General features: G+C 39.3%; 1 protein-coding gene across 2 annotated transcripts in view; it reads right to left on the minus strand.

Moving 5' to 3' along the window:
• LOC122668084 (peroxisome biogenesis protein 6) overlaps window positions 1-20,313 on the minus strand; it is a 176,232-nt gene that overhangs the window by 48,572 nt on the left and 107,347 nt on the right. For both annotated transcript variants that reach the window (XM_043864638.1, XM_043864637.1), the window contains exons 9-14: window positions 11,935-12,021; window positions 11,689-11,811; window positions 11,448-11,558; window positions 11,320-11,358; window positions 11,090-11,211; window positions 10,854-10,998 (exon numbers count right to left, since the gene is read on the minus strand). In XM_043864638.1, coding sequence (XP_043720573.1) covers window positions 10,854-10,998; window positions 11,090-11,211; window positions 11,320-11,358; window positions 11,448-11,558; window positions 11,689-11,811; window positions 11,935-12,021 — 627 coding nt within the window. The remainder of the gene's footprint in view (window positions 1-10,853; window positions 10,999-11,089; window positions 11,212-11,319; window positions 11,359-11,447; window positions 11,559-11,688; window positions 11,812-11,934; window positions 12,022-20,313) is intronic.

The raw sequence follows: 20,313 nt of genomic DNA on the forward strand, positions 1-20,313 counted from the left end.
CAGGCAGCTTGATGGAGGCAGCAAGGACTCCAAAGGAGGCTTAGAAGCTCCAAGATCGGGTATGGAACCAAAGCCCTAAGATGAGATTTCCCAATTTCCTCTTCTTCTCCTCTTTTCTCCTTCTAGCTTCTTCTCTTAAGGCTGAATCGTTTTTCTCAAGTCTTTAGATTAATGAATAGTGGGAAATAGCTTTTGTTTATATAGATAGTGCTTAAGTGAAGGGCTGTTTGCTTTGAAAAGTAAAAATCAGTTTCTAGAATTAATTCCTAAATCTCATTTTTATCGGAATTTCGTACCTAATAGCTTATTCTAATTATATAATGATGTCATATGACATCAGGGGTAGTCCGAGTACGGGTAACTGTTGGAAATAGGATTCTCCACTGGGGATGTGGGTCCCACTAGGTAAAAATTACTATTCTGCCCCTAGTACAGTAATTAAACAAGAATAGTATATATATATATATATATATATATACATAGATTGGGATTCTTACCTATATACCAGCCTAGGATATGGTGAGGTTCCGCATATGCTCGACCCAGCAAGTCAGGCATAAGAAACTGATATACTGGAACCCGGCAGGATTTTCAGACTCAAGGATAGCTAGTTGTCCTGGCTCCTCGGAATCCTCCATAGGTGTGACAAAGGATTGCTCTGAATCCACCACTAATGCAGCCCCATAACGTAGAGGCTAGCATAGACACAGACCCAGAACCTGGCATCACATAAGTTCGAAAAAGTTCAAATTAGAGGCGGGTTTCACAGGCATTCGGCCACACCTTGCCATTACAAACCGGGCCGGGGTGTGACAACTTTGGAGCCCACTTTGGCTGCTGCCCCTTCTTCTGTAGGGATCCCTTTACAAGGGGAGCATGTAGAAAATAATGATGGTCATATTCCTAGTAAGGGGGAGTTGACTCCAATCCAGAAGACCATCAGTGAATTTCAGAAGAGAATTGACAACTTGAATGTTATCACCTACCAAAAGAGGGCAGCATCAATCCACTCTGGCACCAATACCTATCCAATTGCCGGCTCAGGATCCAGATCCTCATCATCCTCCTCCTCTTGGTGAGACTTCTCCTTCCGAACTACCGATTGCTCATCGCAAAGGTACTAGGACTTGCACCTTACATCCCATTTCTCGCTTTGTTTCTTATAGTTCTCTTTCTCCGTCTTTTCGTGCATTTGTGTCTTCTCTTTCTTCTGTTTCTGTTCCTAAAAATTGGCAAGCTTATGCAGATGGAAAGTGGAAGACAGCTATGTTGGAAGAAATGAGAGCCTTGAAAAAAAATAATACTTGGGATCTTGTAGATCTTCCTCCAGGAAAAAACCAGTGGGATGTAAATGGGTGTTTGTGGTCAAACAGAAGGTTGATAGCACTGTGGATCGATATAAGGCACGTCTGGTTGCAAAAGGTTTTACTCAGATATATGGGATTGACTACCAGGAGACCTTTGCTCCTATTGCAAAGTTGAATATAGTTCGGGTTTTGCTATCTTGTGCAGTCAATCTTGGATGGGATCTACAACAGCTAGATGTGAAAAATGCCTTCCTAAATGGAGAACTTGGTGAGGAGGTGTACATGGATATTCCACCAGGGTTTTGTTGTGAAAGTAATCAAGGTAAAGTGTGCAAATTAAAGCGAGCACCTTATGAGCTGAAGCAGTCACCTAGAGCTTGGTTTGGTCGGTTGCACAAGGCTATGATTTCTGTGGGCTATAAGCTGAGCAATGCTGATCACACTCTCTTTATAAAGAGGGCTGAAAAAAACCACACTGTTCCTATAGTCTATGTGGATGACATTGTGGTTACTGGCAACAATGGTGATGAGGTCAACCGGTTGAAGAAGTTTCTTGGTCAGGAGTTTGAGATTAAAGATCTAGGGAAGCTACGGTACTTTCTAGGGATTGAGGTTGCCAGGTCTTCTAAATGCATCTTTCTCTCCCAAAAGAAGTATGTCCTAGACTTGTTGTCTGAAACTGGTTTATTAGGATGTCACCCTTTTGATACTCCTATGGAGGCTACTGTTCGTCTCAAAGAAAAGGAGGTGAACCTGTTGATAAAGGCCAGTACCAAAGACTAGTGGGGAAGCTGATTTATCTCTCACACACACGTCCAGATATTGCTGTTGCTGTGAGTACTGTGAGTCAGTTTATGCATGACCCCTATTCTTCTCATATGAAGGCTGTCCTTCGGATTCTTCACTACTTGAAGTCAGCTCCTGGAAAAGGCATTTTTCTGTCTCCTCATGGTCACCTACGAGTAGAGGCATATACCGATGCTGATTGGGCTGGTTCTGCAAATCGGAAATCTATCTCTGGGTATTGTTATTTTGTAGGGGGCAATCTTGTCACTTGGCGTAGCAAGAAGCAGAATGTGGTGGCTCGTTCTAGTACTGAAGCAGAGTTTCGTGCTATGGCACAAGGCATTTGTGAGTTACTTTGGCTGAAAGGCTTGCTATAAGACCTTGGTATTCCTATTCATCTTCCTATGATGTTGTACTGTGACAACAAAGCTGTAATCAGCATTGCTCACAATCCAATACAGTATGATCGCACCAAGCATGTTAAAGTGGACAGGCATTTTATCAAGGAGAAGTTGGAAGAAGGATTGATTTGTGTTCCTTTTGTGAAGTCTATTGATCAGGTTGCTGATATTTTCACCAAAGGATTGTCTGGGAAATTGTTCCATCCTAATCTAGTCAAGTTGGGCATGATTGACATATTTGCTCCTACTTGAGGGGGAGTATTAGAACTGTTAGAACCATAGGGGTATTTTGGACCCTCTTTTTGTTTCTTTTATTTTTTGTGTTATGTGGGCTTTAGTCCCACATTGCTTATTTTTATTTCTGTCCTCTATTCTCAAGGATATAAATAAAGAGCTTGGGGTGATCATTAATCATCCAAGCCTTACTCTAATTCTAAATCTGTTAACAGTTGGTAATCAACTTGGTGTGTTGGAGGAGATTTTAATTCCATTCTTTGTCATATGAGAAGATGGAAGGTATTCCTTCAAATAAATCTGGTATTCTGGTATGGGGGGTTTCAATGATTGTTTGGACTTGGCTGGCATCTCTGACCTCTCTTGGACAGGCTTCAAATACACCGTCAAATTGGCGAAGTCGGGTTAATAGGGTGCTCATTAATCCTGGATGGTTGTCTCGCTTTCCAGCTTCTTGTGTTAGTTTGGGCCAGCAGTGATGGTTATTCTGAGATTGTATGTCAAGCTTGGGGTGTGAATCCTACGGACCGTAGTCTCCCTCCTCTGGTTGCCTTTTCCCACAAGCTCAAGGTGGTTAAATGTTCCTTGAAGGATTGGGATAAGATTACTCTCAATTGTATTTCTTCCAAAGTAGAGGAATGTAAGAGGTTGCTTTCAGACATTCAGGCTAGGCCTCAGTTGGATGGTCACAATATCCAATTGGCTTTGGAAGAGAAAAGTGTTGCTGAATCTCTTCTGCAACAAGAAAGTTTTTATAAGAAGAAATCCAGGGTGAACTGGTTAACTCTTGGAGATTTAAATACCGCTTTCTTCCACCGTTCTATGAAGACTAGGCACAGTTTCAACTTTCAACTCCATCCTTAGGCTTGTAAATGAGTTGTGGGACATTCTAGATGAGCCTATGACTATTAAGAATGAAGTCCTTTCTTATTTCAGGAACCTCTATTGTCCTCCCTCCAGTAATCCAAATGTTAAAATTCCTTATTTTCTTCACTTTGGGGAGATTTCTCATGAGAGGAGTTGTTTGCTTGCCTCCATTCCTTCGGATGATGAGATTTTAGTTGCTTTCAGGCCCATAAAGTGCATAGGGTCCCCAGTTAGTTACTTTTCTCTTAATTTGGGTATTCGTCAGAGCTGCCCTCTTTCTCCTTTGCTATTTTCCTTGGTTATGGAGGGTCTCTCCAGTTGTCTTAGGTGGAAGTTAGAGCAGAAGTTATTAGTTCTTCTGCCTAAATGCAAAGCTCTTCAACTGACTCACTTGGCCTATGCGGATGATTTATTTATTTTCTCTAAAGCCTCTTCCATTTCCATTACTGCTGTTATAGATGTTTCAAGTTATTTTTGACATGTCCGGTCTTGCTATCAACCCCCTCAAATCTCTAATCTTCATCACTGGGGTCCCTGTTGATGTCAAAAAAGCTCTTAAGGATATTGTGGGTAGTTGGTACCTTGCCTATCTCCTATTTGGGTCTTCCTTTGGTCCCTTCTAGGCTCTTTGTGCATCATTGTTCCCCCATTTTGGACAGATTGAAGAAAAGGCTTCAGCTTTGGAAGAGTAGGATGCTTTCCTATGCTGGTAGGCTTGAGCTTATTAGGGCTGCAATGCAAGCATCTTATCTTTACTGGGCTGGATCTTTTGGGATTCTGGTGTCAGTCATCAACAGAATTGAATCTTTGATGAGTTCTTTTCTATGGAAGGGGAGTGACAAAAATAAATTTCTTCATACTGCTAGCTGGGCTTCTGTTTGCCTCCCAAAGAATGAAGGGGGTTTGGGTTTGAGAAGGGTGAAAGATGTGAAGAAGGTTGGCCTCCTGAAGCTCATATGGAAAATTGCTGACAGGAATGATAGCATTTGGGTCAAGTGGATTTATGCTAGATATCTTAAATCTGACTCCATGTGGACTGTCTCATGTTCTTCAGATGTTAGTTAGACTTGGAGGAAGCTTCTTAAGCTGAGACCTTTAGCTCTGGGACTCATCAAAATTAAGATTGATGATGGTTTATCTACAAAGTTATGGGTAGATAACTGGCACCCTTGTGGAGTTCTCATCTCTGTTTTTGGGGAAAGGATTAGATATGATGTAGGTTCAGACAGGTTGACCTTGGTGTCCTCCATTATTTCCAATGGTGTTTGGTCCCCAGGCCCTCCTCTCTCTTCAGATCTTGTGCTTGTTTGGGATCATTTGCAGGCTATTCCTTGAAGGCCTTTAAGTAGTGGTGATGCAGTCCAGTGGATCACTTCCTCCTCTTCGCGCTTTTCTGTTGCATCTGCTTGGGAGGCTAAACACTCTAGAGGCAGTACTGTTCCTTGGTGGAATGTAGTATGGTTCAAGCACAGTATTCCAAGGCATAGTTTTATCACTTGGCAAGCTATGAACCTTTCCCTCCCAACTCAAGATTTCCTTGCTCATAGGAATATCATCATCCCAAACTGTTGTGTTTGTTGGAATACGGTAGAAGATATTGACCATATTTTCTTCGGTTACCCTTTCTCCTTGCGTGTTTGGAAAGGTATTCTTCATAAATGTCGGCCTTCCCATTCCCCTCTTCCTTCTTTTGATGGTGAATGGAGATGGTTAAAAAATGAGCTCAAAGGTAATACAGCCTGTGACCTTGTTGTCAAGCTGGATTTATGTGCCACTATTTATCATCTTTAGTGGGAAAGGAACAAGCAGAGATGGACTAATACTTCGCGTAATTGGAGTCATAGTTCAAAAACTCGGTGAGATCTCGAATATCTCGAGAATCTCAAGCTTCTCGAGAAGAGATGACATACAAGACACAAAATCTGCACAGTTTTAAATAACTCGACCGAAATCTTGGATATTCCGAGAATCTCGACCTCCTTAGTACCCATAGTATTGTATTGTTGGGCCTTGGGAGTTGAGACATGGAAGACTAGCGTAGTAAGGTGTCTATGACTTATCTATTATTCATTGTACTTGGGTTGGGTGTCTATGTAATATGCATTGTGAACACTTCACTTATCTTGTAGATTGTAGTAGAAACTTTTAAGTCTTTTAACTATTTCTTAAATAATTATTCAATATTATGTGTCTTCATCCATTATTGCATAATTTACTTGTTTTACTTGCCAATTATGTGTCATATCATTCAAACAATGTGTAAAATAGGCAATATTACATTAAGGGTTCGGCCTTTACTGCCAACCAAGGGTGCAAATCCAAAACACCAAATTTGGTTTTTTTGTATTCAATTTGAAGATTTAAATATGTTTATTAAGCCTAAAACAAGCTTCCCTTAAAGTTTCGGAGCCAACTATGACCAACCAAGGATGCAAATCCAAAACACCAAATTTGGTGTTTTTATTTTTAATTTGAAGATTTAAATATGTTTATTAAGCCTAAAACAAGCTTCCCTTAAAGTTTCAAAGCCAACTATGACCAAATACCCACCGAAACATCATTCTGAAACCCAAAAAAAATGCATTGGTTGAGACGAGTTTTCGAAACACGATTGGAGCCAGATATGGAGTTCAATAAAATTTGATATCAAAACTAGATGTAAATATGTAATCACTTTCAGTTGACTGATTCTGACTGTGCTAAGAATCAGCATATTGTCTCTAGTTGGGGACTTCAGATTAGGCTTATCTAGGTAGCTTTTGCTCCCCTTTCGGGGTTTTGTTTTCCCTTTTTTCCCCCTCATTGGGTGTCTTTGTATATATTTTCCTCCTTTAATACATTTACATTCACCAAAAAAAAGGAAGAAGTTCTGACCCATAGGAAAAAAAAAAAGAATATTCTAAAACAGAGTTTCCTAATTGGGGCATATAGTTCTAGCTCTGGACCTTGGGTTCAATATTTTGTTTAAATCAAGTTTTCAGTAAGGGTCCATAACTTTAGTTGTAGATCCTAGGCCTTTTATATCACTAAGGTCCATGGGTGTTAATGGGGTCCCTAGAAGATGGCTTATTTCCTTCATGAGAGAGAGAGAGAGAGAGAATAGGGAGCAATTTGTGAAGCTCTGAGACGGAGAGGAAGTAGTGACAACCCAGGTACACCTCTACACCACACCTTCCTCAGTCATCATTATCATCATATTCTTCTTCTCCTCTCTTGCCACTCCAACTCATGTTTCCCTTTTTATTTAGTATGTTTTTAAAATATTCGAAATGAGGATTGTTATTTTCCCCATCAATTCAATTAACTTTTCACAACACAATAATAATATGAAAAAAATAAGAATCAGAAATTTTTTTCTTATCCAAATGGTTAACTTTGTCGATAAATCTTTTACATTCCAATTTGAGAAACTCTGTGGATTGGTTGTGAGTTTGTGACAAATGCAATATATTAAAAAAAAAAAAAAAAAACCTTTTATTCAGAATTACAATGACATAAGGCTCAAATAACCCAAACCATAGTCTAAGTATATACTCTAGGTTAATGTAGAAAGAAACAAAAACAAATTTAACATCCTAAAATTTTTTACCAAAATAAACTAAATAACAAGTAGCACCTATGCCCCCCACAAGTCCAAAGAAATGTTGATCACCATAGTACTAAATCTCGGTCGAAAAAGTATAGTCGAAATGAAAAAATACCAAATTTCGGCTGTTTGTAGCATCTCGCCAAAATTTCGCCGAGATGTTACAAAGCCCAAGTATAAAAAAGCAAGGTCTCGTGACTCGGTTGAAATTTCGACAAGAGCTCTCCAAAAAGACTCCCATTTTGACTTTTTAACCTGGTTTTTTTTGTTTTGTGCTTTCTTCTTCGAATTTTTGCCACATCAACACGGGAAACACATGGGAAAACATCATTGAAGCTTCCTAGTACATCATTGAAGGACTATACTCGTTTCTTCTCCGAGACTATGATGTGGGATTCATTTGTCCTACAATTAGAGGACAATTCATGTTGGCTCCATCAGACCATGAGTGGGATCAATCTTGGACGGCGCAATAATTATTATTAGTAGACACTTGTATTAGGCAAGTGTATTGACATCCAAATTATGTACTTAATTCTATGACTCATTGACTATATGTTTGTATGATTTACTTGTTTAACTTGCTTATTATATCTTCTAGTACTTAGACAATGTGTAAGTATACATTAGGATTCGACCGTATACTGTCAATCAAGCTTACAAATCCAAAACACCAATTTGGGTGACTATTTTAGCATTATGAACATTTACAGCCTAAAATAGGGTTTCCATGAAGTATCAGGCCTTAATTTGGCCTAAAACCCACCAAAATGGCCAACAAAAATATCGCGCGAAAAAGGCCAAGTTTTGGCAAAATTTCGCCGAAATCTCGATATCTCAGATATTTCGGTCAGGCCGAAATGGCCTACGGAAAAGAGAGTTTAAACTATGCTGATCACATAGGAACCTACCTCTGAACACAAGGGAAGTGCCTTCAGCAAAGTGAATCTAGCGACTAACATACAAGTACCACCCATTTAAACATAGACTCAAACTCTCTGTAATATATATATTTGAGAAAATATCATCCCTCTCCCCTCCAAGTATCCATAATATCAAACCCCTCCCCCAGATTTGAATAATGATAATGCCCTCCCTTACTTTTGAAAGATTCTATCAACCGTACCCTAATCATTAAAAAACGCCATTAAGTGGTGACATGGGCATTAACAAATTTTCTAAGACCCCATATTACCCTTAATATAATTTTATTTCAATTTTACCCTCTTCAACCCCAAAACCCCTTTTCCCTCTTCTTCCCCCAAAAACCCCTTTGCGAGACGTTCTTCTTCTTCTCTTCTGTGAAACCCCTCTGCGAGACGTTCTGCTTGCTTTAATTCAATCGTTCACCCAAAATAAAATAACTTTAAAGTTCAAAAAAAAATCTCATAATGACGGGAGAGTCCTGTCTTCAACTTCAAGAAAAAACGGAAACACCCGATGGTGCTCCAGTTTTTGAAAACCACGGCAAACAACAATGAAACTTCAGCAACCTTTATGCCGGTGTCCATTCACCGGAAAAACAACCAAAAAAATACCCTTTCTTCCTCATTCGGTTACCTAATCCACCTTGTGACTTGCAGATTTTTTATTTTTTTTTTAATCTACAGGTCACCGGAGAGGCCGGCGACCGCAACAAAACTGGTAAAGGGTAAGTCCGGTGGGGCTGGCCCATGAGAGCATCATGGTTATGGCAGCCTCGGCTGCCGATTGATGGCACCCCGTGACTTGCAGATTTTTTTTGTTTTAATCTAAATAGTTACAGGTTACTTGCAGATATATATATATATATATTTTTTTGAATCTGTAGGTCACCGGAGAGGCCGGCGACCGCAACAAAACTAGTAAAGGGGAAGGAAGTCTGGCTGGGGCTGGCTCATGAGAGCATCACGGTTATGGCAGATTGTGAAAGAGAAAGAGAGGCAGATCGTAAAAAAGAGCAAGAAAGAAAAGAAGAAGAGAAGGAAAAAAAAAATTAGAGGAAGGACAGCAGGAGAAAGAAGGGAAGGACTGCTACCCCTTCAAGTATGGTTTTCATCCAAGGGAGGGAGGTCTTCCACCTTTAAAGCACCTTCAAGTTTCATCCAAGGGAGGAGGTCTTCCACCATTAAAGCACCTTCAAGCTTTATCTTTAGAAATTCGAATTTCAGCAAACCAATGAATTAACATCTATTACTTTGTGCTTATTTTGTATTTAAAATATTCTCCTCTTGTTCTAAAATTTTGATTTTTCAAGCATGTGTTAAATGATTTATTTGAGAAAACTATGTTGAAAAATTCATTGATTTAAGTCCATAGTAGCATGAGATATAGTGAGAAGGATGTTATGATGATGTTCTTCATGATTTTGGAAGCATGGCAACTCCTTGCGTGGTTATGGATGTATGGATGTTTTTGATTATTTAATTGTGATTGAGAAGGTGAGCCCGTAGTACGGTATGGGGCATACTTCTTGTCCTCATCTTTGGTGAGTGAGCTGAACTTGTAATACGGTGCAAGGCAGGTGTTTGTGGTTTACATTGATGTGTATGCTCATGATTAAATTCGGATATCGTGATTATGCTTTTGGCCAGAAGCATGATGTTTGTACTTGATTATGAATATGTTATGTTGCTGTTTTTGTGAAATTTGCTATAAGGATGAATAACCCTAATTTTATGTATATATTTTTCCGACTCTGTTATGGTGTATTTTTTTTTAAAATATTCATATGAGATTTGGATGTTATCTCGCTAAGTTTCTTCCTGAAGCTTACCCCTATTATGTTTCAGATGAGGAGACCATAGATATTGATCAGACCTCTGTGGAGAATCAAGAGAACGGAGCTTATGGTTGTGACAGAGACATACATTAGGATTGAATCTTGAAGTTTATTTAAATTCTGCTTTAGACTTGAATTTAAAGGACATGTAACTTTGATTAATTTGAGTTTTGAGACAATGTAATAGTTGTTAAATTTTCAGTACTATTGGAAACTTGAATTTAATCATATTAATTGAATGGTAATGGATGGAGACTTCCGCTGCAATTATGTTTTGAGGTTACATGATGACTTATAGTCGAGTTCATTCCGGTTCATTTTCCCTAAGACGTATGATCTTGTGGACAGTTAATGACCAAACTCCTGGATGGATTTGGGGGTGTTACAGCCTTGGTTGCCCAGAATTTTATTTTTTTTATCTAAACAGTTACAGGTTAATGGAGAGTGAGTGACTTCACTCCGGCGACCAACTCTGTCGCTGCCCTTTAACCAGTCACCCTGCTGTCCGTTAATGGCAGCCTTGGCTGCCTCTGCAGGGTTGTTTTTTTTTTTAAGTGATCACAGGGTACGGCGAACTGCTGTTTTAAAGGGTAATATCGTCTTTTGAACTGCTGTTTTAACACCGTTAGCCACTTAGGGTACGGTTGATAGAATCTTTCAAAAGTAGGGGAGGGCATTATCATTATTCAAAACCTGGGGTAAGGGTTTGATATGGATACTTAGAGGGGAGGGGGATGATATTTATTCTATTTATTTTTATTTTAAATAAAAATTAAATAAAAAAAGCCAGTCCACTAAGTTTTCCTCATGTCTAACCATATCTAATGCTACTATGGTCCAGCCAAAGTGCCAAGCTAACTAAAAAAAGCAACCATCAAATTTTGAAGAGATTTGATAAATCTATAACTCACCTTACGCTGTGCGGCATGAAACCAAGCATCTGCACATAATGCATACATGTCTGCACCAGTGAAATTGGGGGGACATTTCTTTGCTATAGAGTACAGAGACACATTCTCATGCAGTTTAAACTTTCGTGTAAGTGCAGCCAAGACTCTACAAGAGAGAGAGAGAGAGAGGTGTGGAGGCATAAGAAAAAACTACAAAACTATGATGAAGTAAACTCAAACGAGAATTAAAAACAAACCTCTCCCTGTAGGATGCGTCAGAATTAACTCCAACATAGAGCAACTTGTCAAACCGACCAGGCCGCAGAAGTGCCGGATCAATGAGATCAGGTCTGTTGCTTGCACCTATTATAAACAAATCCTGGAAATCCAGACACATGACTCACAGTTCAATGATACAAAACACAAGGAAATGAGCAAGAGAAAAGAAAAAAAGAAAGAGGAACACATAAAATCATATAAAGCAGACCTGTGTGGAATCATTTAGGCCATCAATCTCTGCAAGCATCTAGAACCAGGAAAACAATTCACAACCAATCAACAGTGAAGCAAAAGGTAGAAATTAACAAACAGGTATCATCATAAAAGTATTGTCACCTGAGAGACCACTCTGTCCATTACACCACCAGAATCTCCAGAGGCTCCACGAGCTGGAGCAAGAGAATCAAGTTCATCAAAGAAAATAACACATGGACGTGCCAATCTTGCCTGTAAAGGATCAGAGTCACAATTATAAAAATCTGGAAGAGAAACTTGTGTTTTCAACTCCACTAGCTTTCCAATCACGCCAAAAAAAAGGGTCCAAGAACTTTCCCTGCTCTTCAAATAAAATTTATACCTTCTGAAAAATGTCTCGAATATTTTTTTCAGATTCTCCTATGTACATATTGATCAGCTCTGGGCCTTTTACACTGAGAAAATTCAAGGAGCACTCTGTTGCAACAGCCTTCGCTAATAGAGTCTGAAGAATCAGAACAACAACTACCAATCAGAATCATAAAGCAGATTCATAGTCAAAACTATAAAAAAGAAATGTCAGAGAAACATTTGTAGATACTCGCCCTGCAAGGGTCATGGAAACTACCTTCCCTGTCCCAGGAGGACCATAAAGGAGGACACCAGAGCGCTTACGCAATCCAGACGAAAATAAATCCTTGTGCAAAAGAGGTAACTGCAACCATCATAAACAGACATAAGTAACCAAACACAGATATTCAGTTTTTGATTATCATGTTCTATTAGGTCACATGCATTACTGAAATAGGCAAGCTAAACGAATATGATAATTCCTGGGAACAAGCTTAAAAGATGGAGACATTTTCAGTTCATTCATGGCATGGATGAGTGGCTGACAAGGATTTTCATTTCAAAGTTCATCTGAAGCTCCCCTATGCCAGAGAAAAATAATTTCCCTCAGTTGAAGACTAAACGTTTTCCAAACCTCTACATATTTTTCTTAATCTTTCGTTGCACCCAAGATATCCCTTTCTTTCTCATCTCATTTTCATTAGCTTACGAATGCAATCATTTATAGACATGCTACATCCTGATGCAATAAAAGAAAAGAAGATATTGGCCATATGCACCTCATGCACTAGAGGACCTCCAAAACCAATTGACCCACTATAAGTAGCAGTACCCATAAGTGAGCAAATGGACCATTATTTTGTTATCTACATTTGTCTCCATGGCGGCACTCCTGCGATTGTGCATATTCCAGAAGGGTTGTTTAGGAGTGAATTATGTTCTGAATTGTGTTTGTTCTGTAAATGGGATGAAAAAGTCATATTTCATAGAGAAGGCACCAGCCATCTGAAAACCTAAGGTTAAGTTTGGTTGCGTAAATCAACAGAATGCTATTCTATTGGATCGCAATTCTAAAAAAATTAAACTGTTTGGTTGCCTAATTCCATTGGATTACCAGAATTACATAATTCTGATTTTATAACTAAACACAATCCATATATGAGTTCACCTCTATAGGTAAACTCAGATATGGATGATGATTCAAAGCTTAAATATAAATAGTGTGATCCAACTTTGAACAGCCATATGGGCTTCCCTAATTCGAAAAACGCAAGAACACTCGAGTAATTTTCCAAAAATGCGAAGAACACTCGACAACAAAGAAGACCTACAAATCGGGAAGGAGGTGCTTGCGTCTTCTCTGTCTCTCTATCTCCCTCTCTATCTGATCTCTCTCCCTCTCTCTACATTAAGATGGTAGGGTTTTCTTCAAGATTTCAATTTTTGGATTTCAGGGCTGCCCTAATTCGAAATCGTGAGAAGAGATTTCTGGGAAAAACACTCGATCCTTCAGCCTTTGTCGCTCCTTGGAAACTTGCAAATCATTGAACAAGGTATGGCTTCTTCTCTGTCCCTCTATCTCTCTCGTCATCTGGTCTCTCTCCCTCTCTCTACAATTTAGGGTTTTTGGTTTTTAGGTTTTCAATTTTTGGATTGCAGGGTTTTTTGGAGCAGAGATTTGTGGGTTTAGGGCTTTGTTGATCAGGTCACAGGTATGCACGCTGGTGTCTCTCTCTGGCACTTCATTCTTCTCTTTTCTATTTCCTTTTTTTTTTTTTTTTTTTTTTTTTTTTTTTTTTGCTTCTCTGTTTCCATGTTGCTGTTCTCAGCACGCACTTAAATCAATTTGAGATTCTTCATCCTGAGTTATTGTATTAGATTAGAAATTAATGGTGTCTCTTTTTTATTTTTTTCCTTGTTCTTTCTATATCATGAACAACAATTGCCGAAGTTAGGGATGAGCATGATCACTTCACTGGCATGTGAGGCTCTAGTCTAACACAGAACTGTTAGGTGATATTGTGTAGGGCACCTGTAGAACCACCACCCATAACTGTTTTCTTTATTAGTTGGGTGTAGGTATTCTCCAAACAGTAAAAATTCAGAGAACTGCAGTGGGTCTGTGTCATTATCCATCTCTCTGCAAGCTATAAAACAGAGTTTATTTTATCCCCTCTTCAAGAGACTACTTGGACGCTACTGTCTCTTGTGAAACCAAAAGCTGAATGAAATTCACATCCACCTAAATTAGTGGATTTTAAACTCTAACGAAGTTCGTGAGTTATCAATATGGTTGGAATCTAAATTGACAACTAAGGCCAATGTTATCATTATTTAGCAAACATCTTAAGATTCAAATCTAGCCTTAGAGTAAATTACAAAACTAATTTGATGATCAGCATTGTCTCATGATCTTATGTATATTGGTATCAGCATGTGGGTAATGGTCACAATTAATGGGAAATAGAGAGAATAGAAGGAGAAAAAAGGATTTTGTAGGGACTAGGGAGAGGAAGAAGCCATCATAGTGAAGAGAGAAGAAATATGGCTGGTAAAAAATATAGGATCTCACATTTGATGTTGGATAAAGAAAGAGAAAAAAAAATAGGATCTCAGATTTTAATTCTAAAATTGATGTTGGATCTGTGGGTTGGCTTTAAATGTGTTTTTCGTTCTTCTTCAGTTGCTATATGTTTTTATGACATGGTTTATGTAGGTAGGTGAGTCTTTAGCTCAAAAGGAAGAGCACCTGGGTTTGTTCCCAGGAGATGATGGTTCGACTCCATCACGACTCTCATGTAGCAGTGGCTTCTTATTTAATTTCTTATCTTGAAGTGAACTGATTTACCCATCAGAATAGGGTGAGGCTTGGGGGAATCTGAACTTTTGTTTTACTTAAATGAAAGCTATTGAGTCATACTGAGTCATACCCTCTATGTTGTCATACCTTAGCACACACTCACCCCCCCCCCCCCCTTGCTACCCTTACACTTGAACACAACACTGACACAGTCACCCTCACCCCTTGCTGCCCCTACACCTGAGCATACACTCACCCCCACCCCTTGCTGCCTCCACACCTAAGCTCACACTCACACATAGCAATGGCATATTAATAATTTTAGGTTATATAAGGTTGGGTGGTAATTGGATTTAATTAATTATTTGAGAACATTAATATGGTAATCGTATTTTTTGTTGGTTAATGTGTCTTATACTTTTAAATGTAAGGTTTAGTAACTGACAGACTTAGGGTAACCAAACAGTTATTCAGGTAGATTCAGGGTAAATCCAACTGACAGACTCAGGGTAACCAAACAGTTTTTCAAATAGATTCAGGGTTAATCCAACTGACAGACTCAGGATAACCAAATAGTTTTTCAGGAAGAATCACGTCACAGAATCATGATAACCAAACAATTTATTTTATGGAATAACGATTCAGCAGATGGTAACTCAAGTGGATGACCATCCACAGTCAGACCACATCCAAAAGATTTACGCAACCAAACTCAACCTAAGGTTTCTAGTGTGAAAACCGCAACAAATTTAAACTTTTGGAACTTGTGTGATTTCAGGTTCCAACTCTGAGTCTATGGTGGCTTCGATGCTATGGGCTGCATCGGTCGAGGATACAGATGAATCGCTTGACACGCCTATGGAAGATTCCAGGGATTCTTCCCAACTTGCTCTTCTGGAGTCAGAGGACCCCGATGGAACCCCGCACCTGAGTTACCTGTGCCTGGTCTGCTGCCTGGATGCTATGCAGAACCTCTCCCTTAATTAAACTCATTGTAAGTATAATTTAAATATATTTTATAGTATTTTGTATGATCAATTAGAGTTATAGGGGTATTTTGATCAATTTACCTCTGTGGGACCCACGTCTCCAGTGGGGAATCCTATTTCCAACAATTACCCGTACTCGGATTACCCCTGATGTCACATGACATCATTCTATGGTTAGAATAAGATAATAAGTACAAAATTCTAATTGAAATCAGTTTTAGGAATTAGTTTTAGAAAACTGATTTTAGCCTCATTAAGACAAATAGCCCTTAGTAACCACTATATATATAGATCTCATTTTACTATTCCATATCTAAACCTAAGGGGAACGAAATCTGACTTGAGCTTGGAGAAAAAATAGAGAAAAGAGAAGGAGAGAAGGGAGAAGAAGGACCTACCTTGGGAATTCGACCTTGCCTTTGATTTGGAAGTTTGAAAACCTCCATTTGAGATCTTGGAACACATATCCAAGGCTGCATCTCCTATCTCTACTGCTGCAAATATTGGTAAGCCTCAAATCCTTGCTGCCCCATCTATTTCTTCCCTAGTCTCTTCTCTAAATTCTCTCTAATTGCAACCTAAGCTATTGGCTGCCATTAATGCTTGTAAACCAAGCTTTAATAATGAAAATTGACCCAATTAGTTACTGTTTTGAATCAGACTTGGGTTCAGACATGGTTGTAACATACAGGTAGCCCCTTAGAGACCCTAATTCCTAGCTGAATTATCCAAATTTAGAACCCTAAATTGCTGATTTGGGATTTAATGGAAAAATCCCTAAATTAAAGTTAAACTTTGAAATTAAACTACTAATTAGGCATGACCCACCTTAGATTAGGATTAATTTATGAAATTGGGGCCATGCATGCAAAGATCCAGGCCCTGGGAGTAAAACCCCCAATTCTGGAATTTAAATCGGATGCAGAACCAGCCCTTGAACCGGTAGACCGGTTCACCTGGGGCCTGAATTCGATTCACCCTTTTTGTGCCCAAAATGCCCTTCAATGGTTGGGTACTGACCTGAACCCGTTCCAGACACTAACACTTGCTGTTTCCTACTGTTCTAGGACTTTTTTTGCTGTTTTCTACTGTTCTTGTCTGGTCTGCCGGAGTCTTGTTACCTAGGCTAGCCCAAACACTGCAGGTAAGGGAATTTGACTTAATTTCTGTGTGTTTGTTATCTTAATTGTTATTTGTTAAGTATGCCATGTCATGCATCATTAATATTGTACATCTTATATAGTTTAATAGCTTTATATTCTTTGCATTAGACTGCATGTGATTTAGGTTGCATCGGCATACTGCATTGCAGTGATATTTATTTGATACTGTACAATTGATGATTATGAAGCACTGTTTACTTTACAATTGGTCTGAACTTACATGTGCCATCATGATTAGATTGCACTGGGCTAGGTTGTATATTTCATTACCCAGTACTACGTCCCTTACCAACAGGGGAAGAGGTGTTGGACAACCCGTGGTATAGCCGAAGGGTATGTCGGGATACCATTCACTGTCCTATGTTAGCGTGTGTACTCCGCTGTGGGAACAAACAGTAGGGTTGGTCATTGGGGGTCTGCTAGAGTCAGATGTATGATGCCTGAACTGGCGGGGACTCACCGTAATAGAATGGTTTCGCTCGGGTGACCGACGTCTGGTTATGTGTTTCCGGGACCGAGGTTAGCATCTACTACAGTAGTACTTATACCCCATATGACTTAGTTTCCATGATAAGAGCATGCTAGATTGGAACATTCATCATGGATTATTGTGTTGTGCTTGTATGCATTTCCTTACTGGGCTTGGTGGAGCTCACCCCCATGGATCCTCATATTTTTCAGATGAGACTACTCTCGGTGTTGCTGGTATTTCTGTGGGGACTCCTTCTGCTCCGGATCTTCCTACTGCTCATGGAGTTGATCCTCCTCTACTGGTGGAGCATGAAGCTTCGTGCTCATGTGACCACTGCGCCTTCGCCTGATCTTCCTGATTGATCAGGCTATCTCTACCCCTTTTTGATATAACACTTTTGTAAAGAGTATTGTATATAAGTCTTGTGGGTTTTTGGGTTACTTTTGAGAACTTACCTTGTAACCTCAAAGTTTCTTTTGAATATATATACATATCACTGTTTAGTTTAGATCTTCTTTATTACAGTCTTATTCTTATATTACATTGCTTCCGCTGCATTTAATTCTGTTATCTATGAATAAGACTTGCAAATATAGTATTGCACTTGCGATCCTGGTGGGTTGGTTGGATGTGAGATGCATCCAGTCACACTTGGCCCTTATAAACCGGGCCGGGGTGTGACATCTAGATATCCTTCTATCTTGTTCCACTTTTTCTTTTTCTCTTCTCCCTTTCTTTCAGTTATTATCTTCTCTTCTTCACTAACTTTTCTATCATATCTTTTTCTCTGTTCTAATTCTCTTATCACTGTTTATTATGTTTTCTATCAATTCTTCCTAATCTGATGGTATTTTCTTAGCTAAACCCTACTTTTAAGCTTTCCTCTTTCTGTTTCCAAACCATAAATCCAATTTGAACCCAAAACCAGAACCGCGTCCCATCTCTAGCTAGATGGCCAAGCACTTTTCTTCTCCCCTTCAAATTGCATCCTCTGGTTCTCCCCGTTCTTAATTCCTTTTGTCATCTCAATATTTCATCTTAGTTTTCCCACTTCTAACCCCCCCCCCAAAAGTTCACACTTTTAACGCCCAACTTCCTAACCATTTTCAGAAGCTGCAACTAAATTTCGCTTCAGCCCACTTGAATAGCATTTTAAACCCTAAATTTCTATAGAAAAATATGTTAGTTTACCATATATCATTCTTTAGCAGCCCTTAAACTAAATATGCTTTACAAGCTCTGTGCCTAAATATACTGTGGAGACCCCTCTGAAAAATGGAGAGAACCAAAAAGTGAAGCTTTACTCAACGATTAATTACAGATAGATAATAAACTTTGCACCACAAAATAAGAGAACCATAGAGAGGGTATATTCTGGATGAATAATGTAGAACCAGCTCCCAACTAGGAACCAGTCCACAATAGGATCACTAGTATTAGCCTGGAATTTTCAGAGCTTGAATTCTTGTTGCAGAAAACATCAACATGCAGTAGCCGCAGGGAATGATATTGAGTATTCAACCAGCACTTGATGTAATGAACATTCAGGAGGACAGTTTCTGTAGAATTCCGCGAATACTGGCTTGTCAAGGAGACAGTGGCCATGCCTTTATTTATAATCTTAGAATATTACAAAGATGGAAAACTTGTTTAACACTCAACTAGCACATTTAACATGTGCATACTGAACCTAGACACTATAGGTACAAGGACGATATTACCCCTGAACCCATATTACAAAACTCACCCTCAAGTTGGAGCATACATATCAAACATGCCCAACTTGCTAATTATAGGAAAAAATAACTTATTACTGATTCCTTTGGTAAGGATATCAGCCAATTGTTCACTAGACTGTATAAACGGAATACAAATTATTCCCTGTTCTAATTTCTCTTTGATAAAGTGCCGGTCAATCTCAACATGTTTGGTACGATCATGTTGGACCGGGTTGTGAGCAATGTTGATTGCTGACTTGCTGTTGCAATAGAGCCGCATTGGAAGATCAGCTTTTATCCCCAAATCTTGAAGAAATCCCTTGAGCCACAGTAGTTCACAAATACCTTGTGCCATAGCTCGGAATTCAGCTTCAGCACTAGACCGAGCCACAACAGCTTGCTTTTTGCTTCTCCAAGTAGTTAGGTTTCCTCCAACAAACGTGCAATACCCGGATGCAGACTTCCTATCATCAGGACTGCCAGCCCAATCTGCATCAATGTACGCTTCTACCCGGAGATGGTTGTGGAGAAAACAAGACTCCTTTTCCAGGAGATGACTTGAGGTAACGGAGTATTCAATATGCTGCTTCCAAGTGAGAAGAGTGAGGGTCATGCATGTATTGACTAACAAGACTCACAACAAATGTGATATCTGGCCGAGTGTGTGAGAGGTAGATCAATTGGCCAACTAACCTCTGATAACTGCTCTTGTCCACTGGGTCACCTTCCTTACTCTTCAAATGCGTGTTGGGCTCAAGAGGGGTATCTGCTGGTTTACACCCAAGCATCCCTGTTTCACTCAATAAATCCAAGGTAAATTTCCTTTGAGACAGAGATATGCCCTTAGCTGAATAGGCAACCTCAATCCCTAAGAAGTACCTTAATCTGTCCAAATCTTTGACTTGAAACTCGGTGCCCAAATAAGTCTTCAACTTCTGGATTTCCTGTGCATCACTGTCTGTGGATCACTATGTCATCTACATAGATAATTAACATTGTCACTTGCTGTCCCATCCTCTTAACAAACAGTATATGATCAGCATTGCTCTGCTTATATCCATAAGCAATCTTAACCTTATGGAATCGGCCAAACAAAGCCCTTGGTGACTGCTTCAGACCATATAGGGCCTTTTCAACTTACATACCTTTCCCTGAGTTTTTGAAGAAGTAAAACCAAGAGATATTTCCATGTAAACATCTTCTTCCAAGTCTCCATGCAAGAAGGCATTCTTCACAAGAAGCTGTTGGAGTTCCCATCCTTGATTCACAGCACAAGAAATAATAACCCGAACTGTATTCATCTTTGCTACAGGAGCAAAGGTCTCTTGATAGTCTATTCCTTGGATTTGAGTAAACCCTTTGGCAACTAGTCTCACTTTGTACCTTTCCACTGAGCCATTAGCCTTGTGCTTCACAACAAAGACCCATTAGCCTTGGCATCGAATTGTGTCTCGACCATTTTATGAAACAAAGTGAAATAGGTGAAGACGTCACTTTTATTATGCATAAAATAC

This window comes from Telopea speciosissima, chromosome 7, assembly GCF_018873765.1.
Source record: "Telopea speciosissima isolate NSW1024214 ecotype Mountain lineage chromosome 7, Tspe_v1, whole genome shotgun sequence".
Classification (NCBI taxonomy): domain Eukaryota; kingdom Viridiplantae; phylum Streptophyta; class Magnoliopsida; order Proteales; family Proteaceae; genus Telopea; species Telopea speciosissima.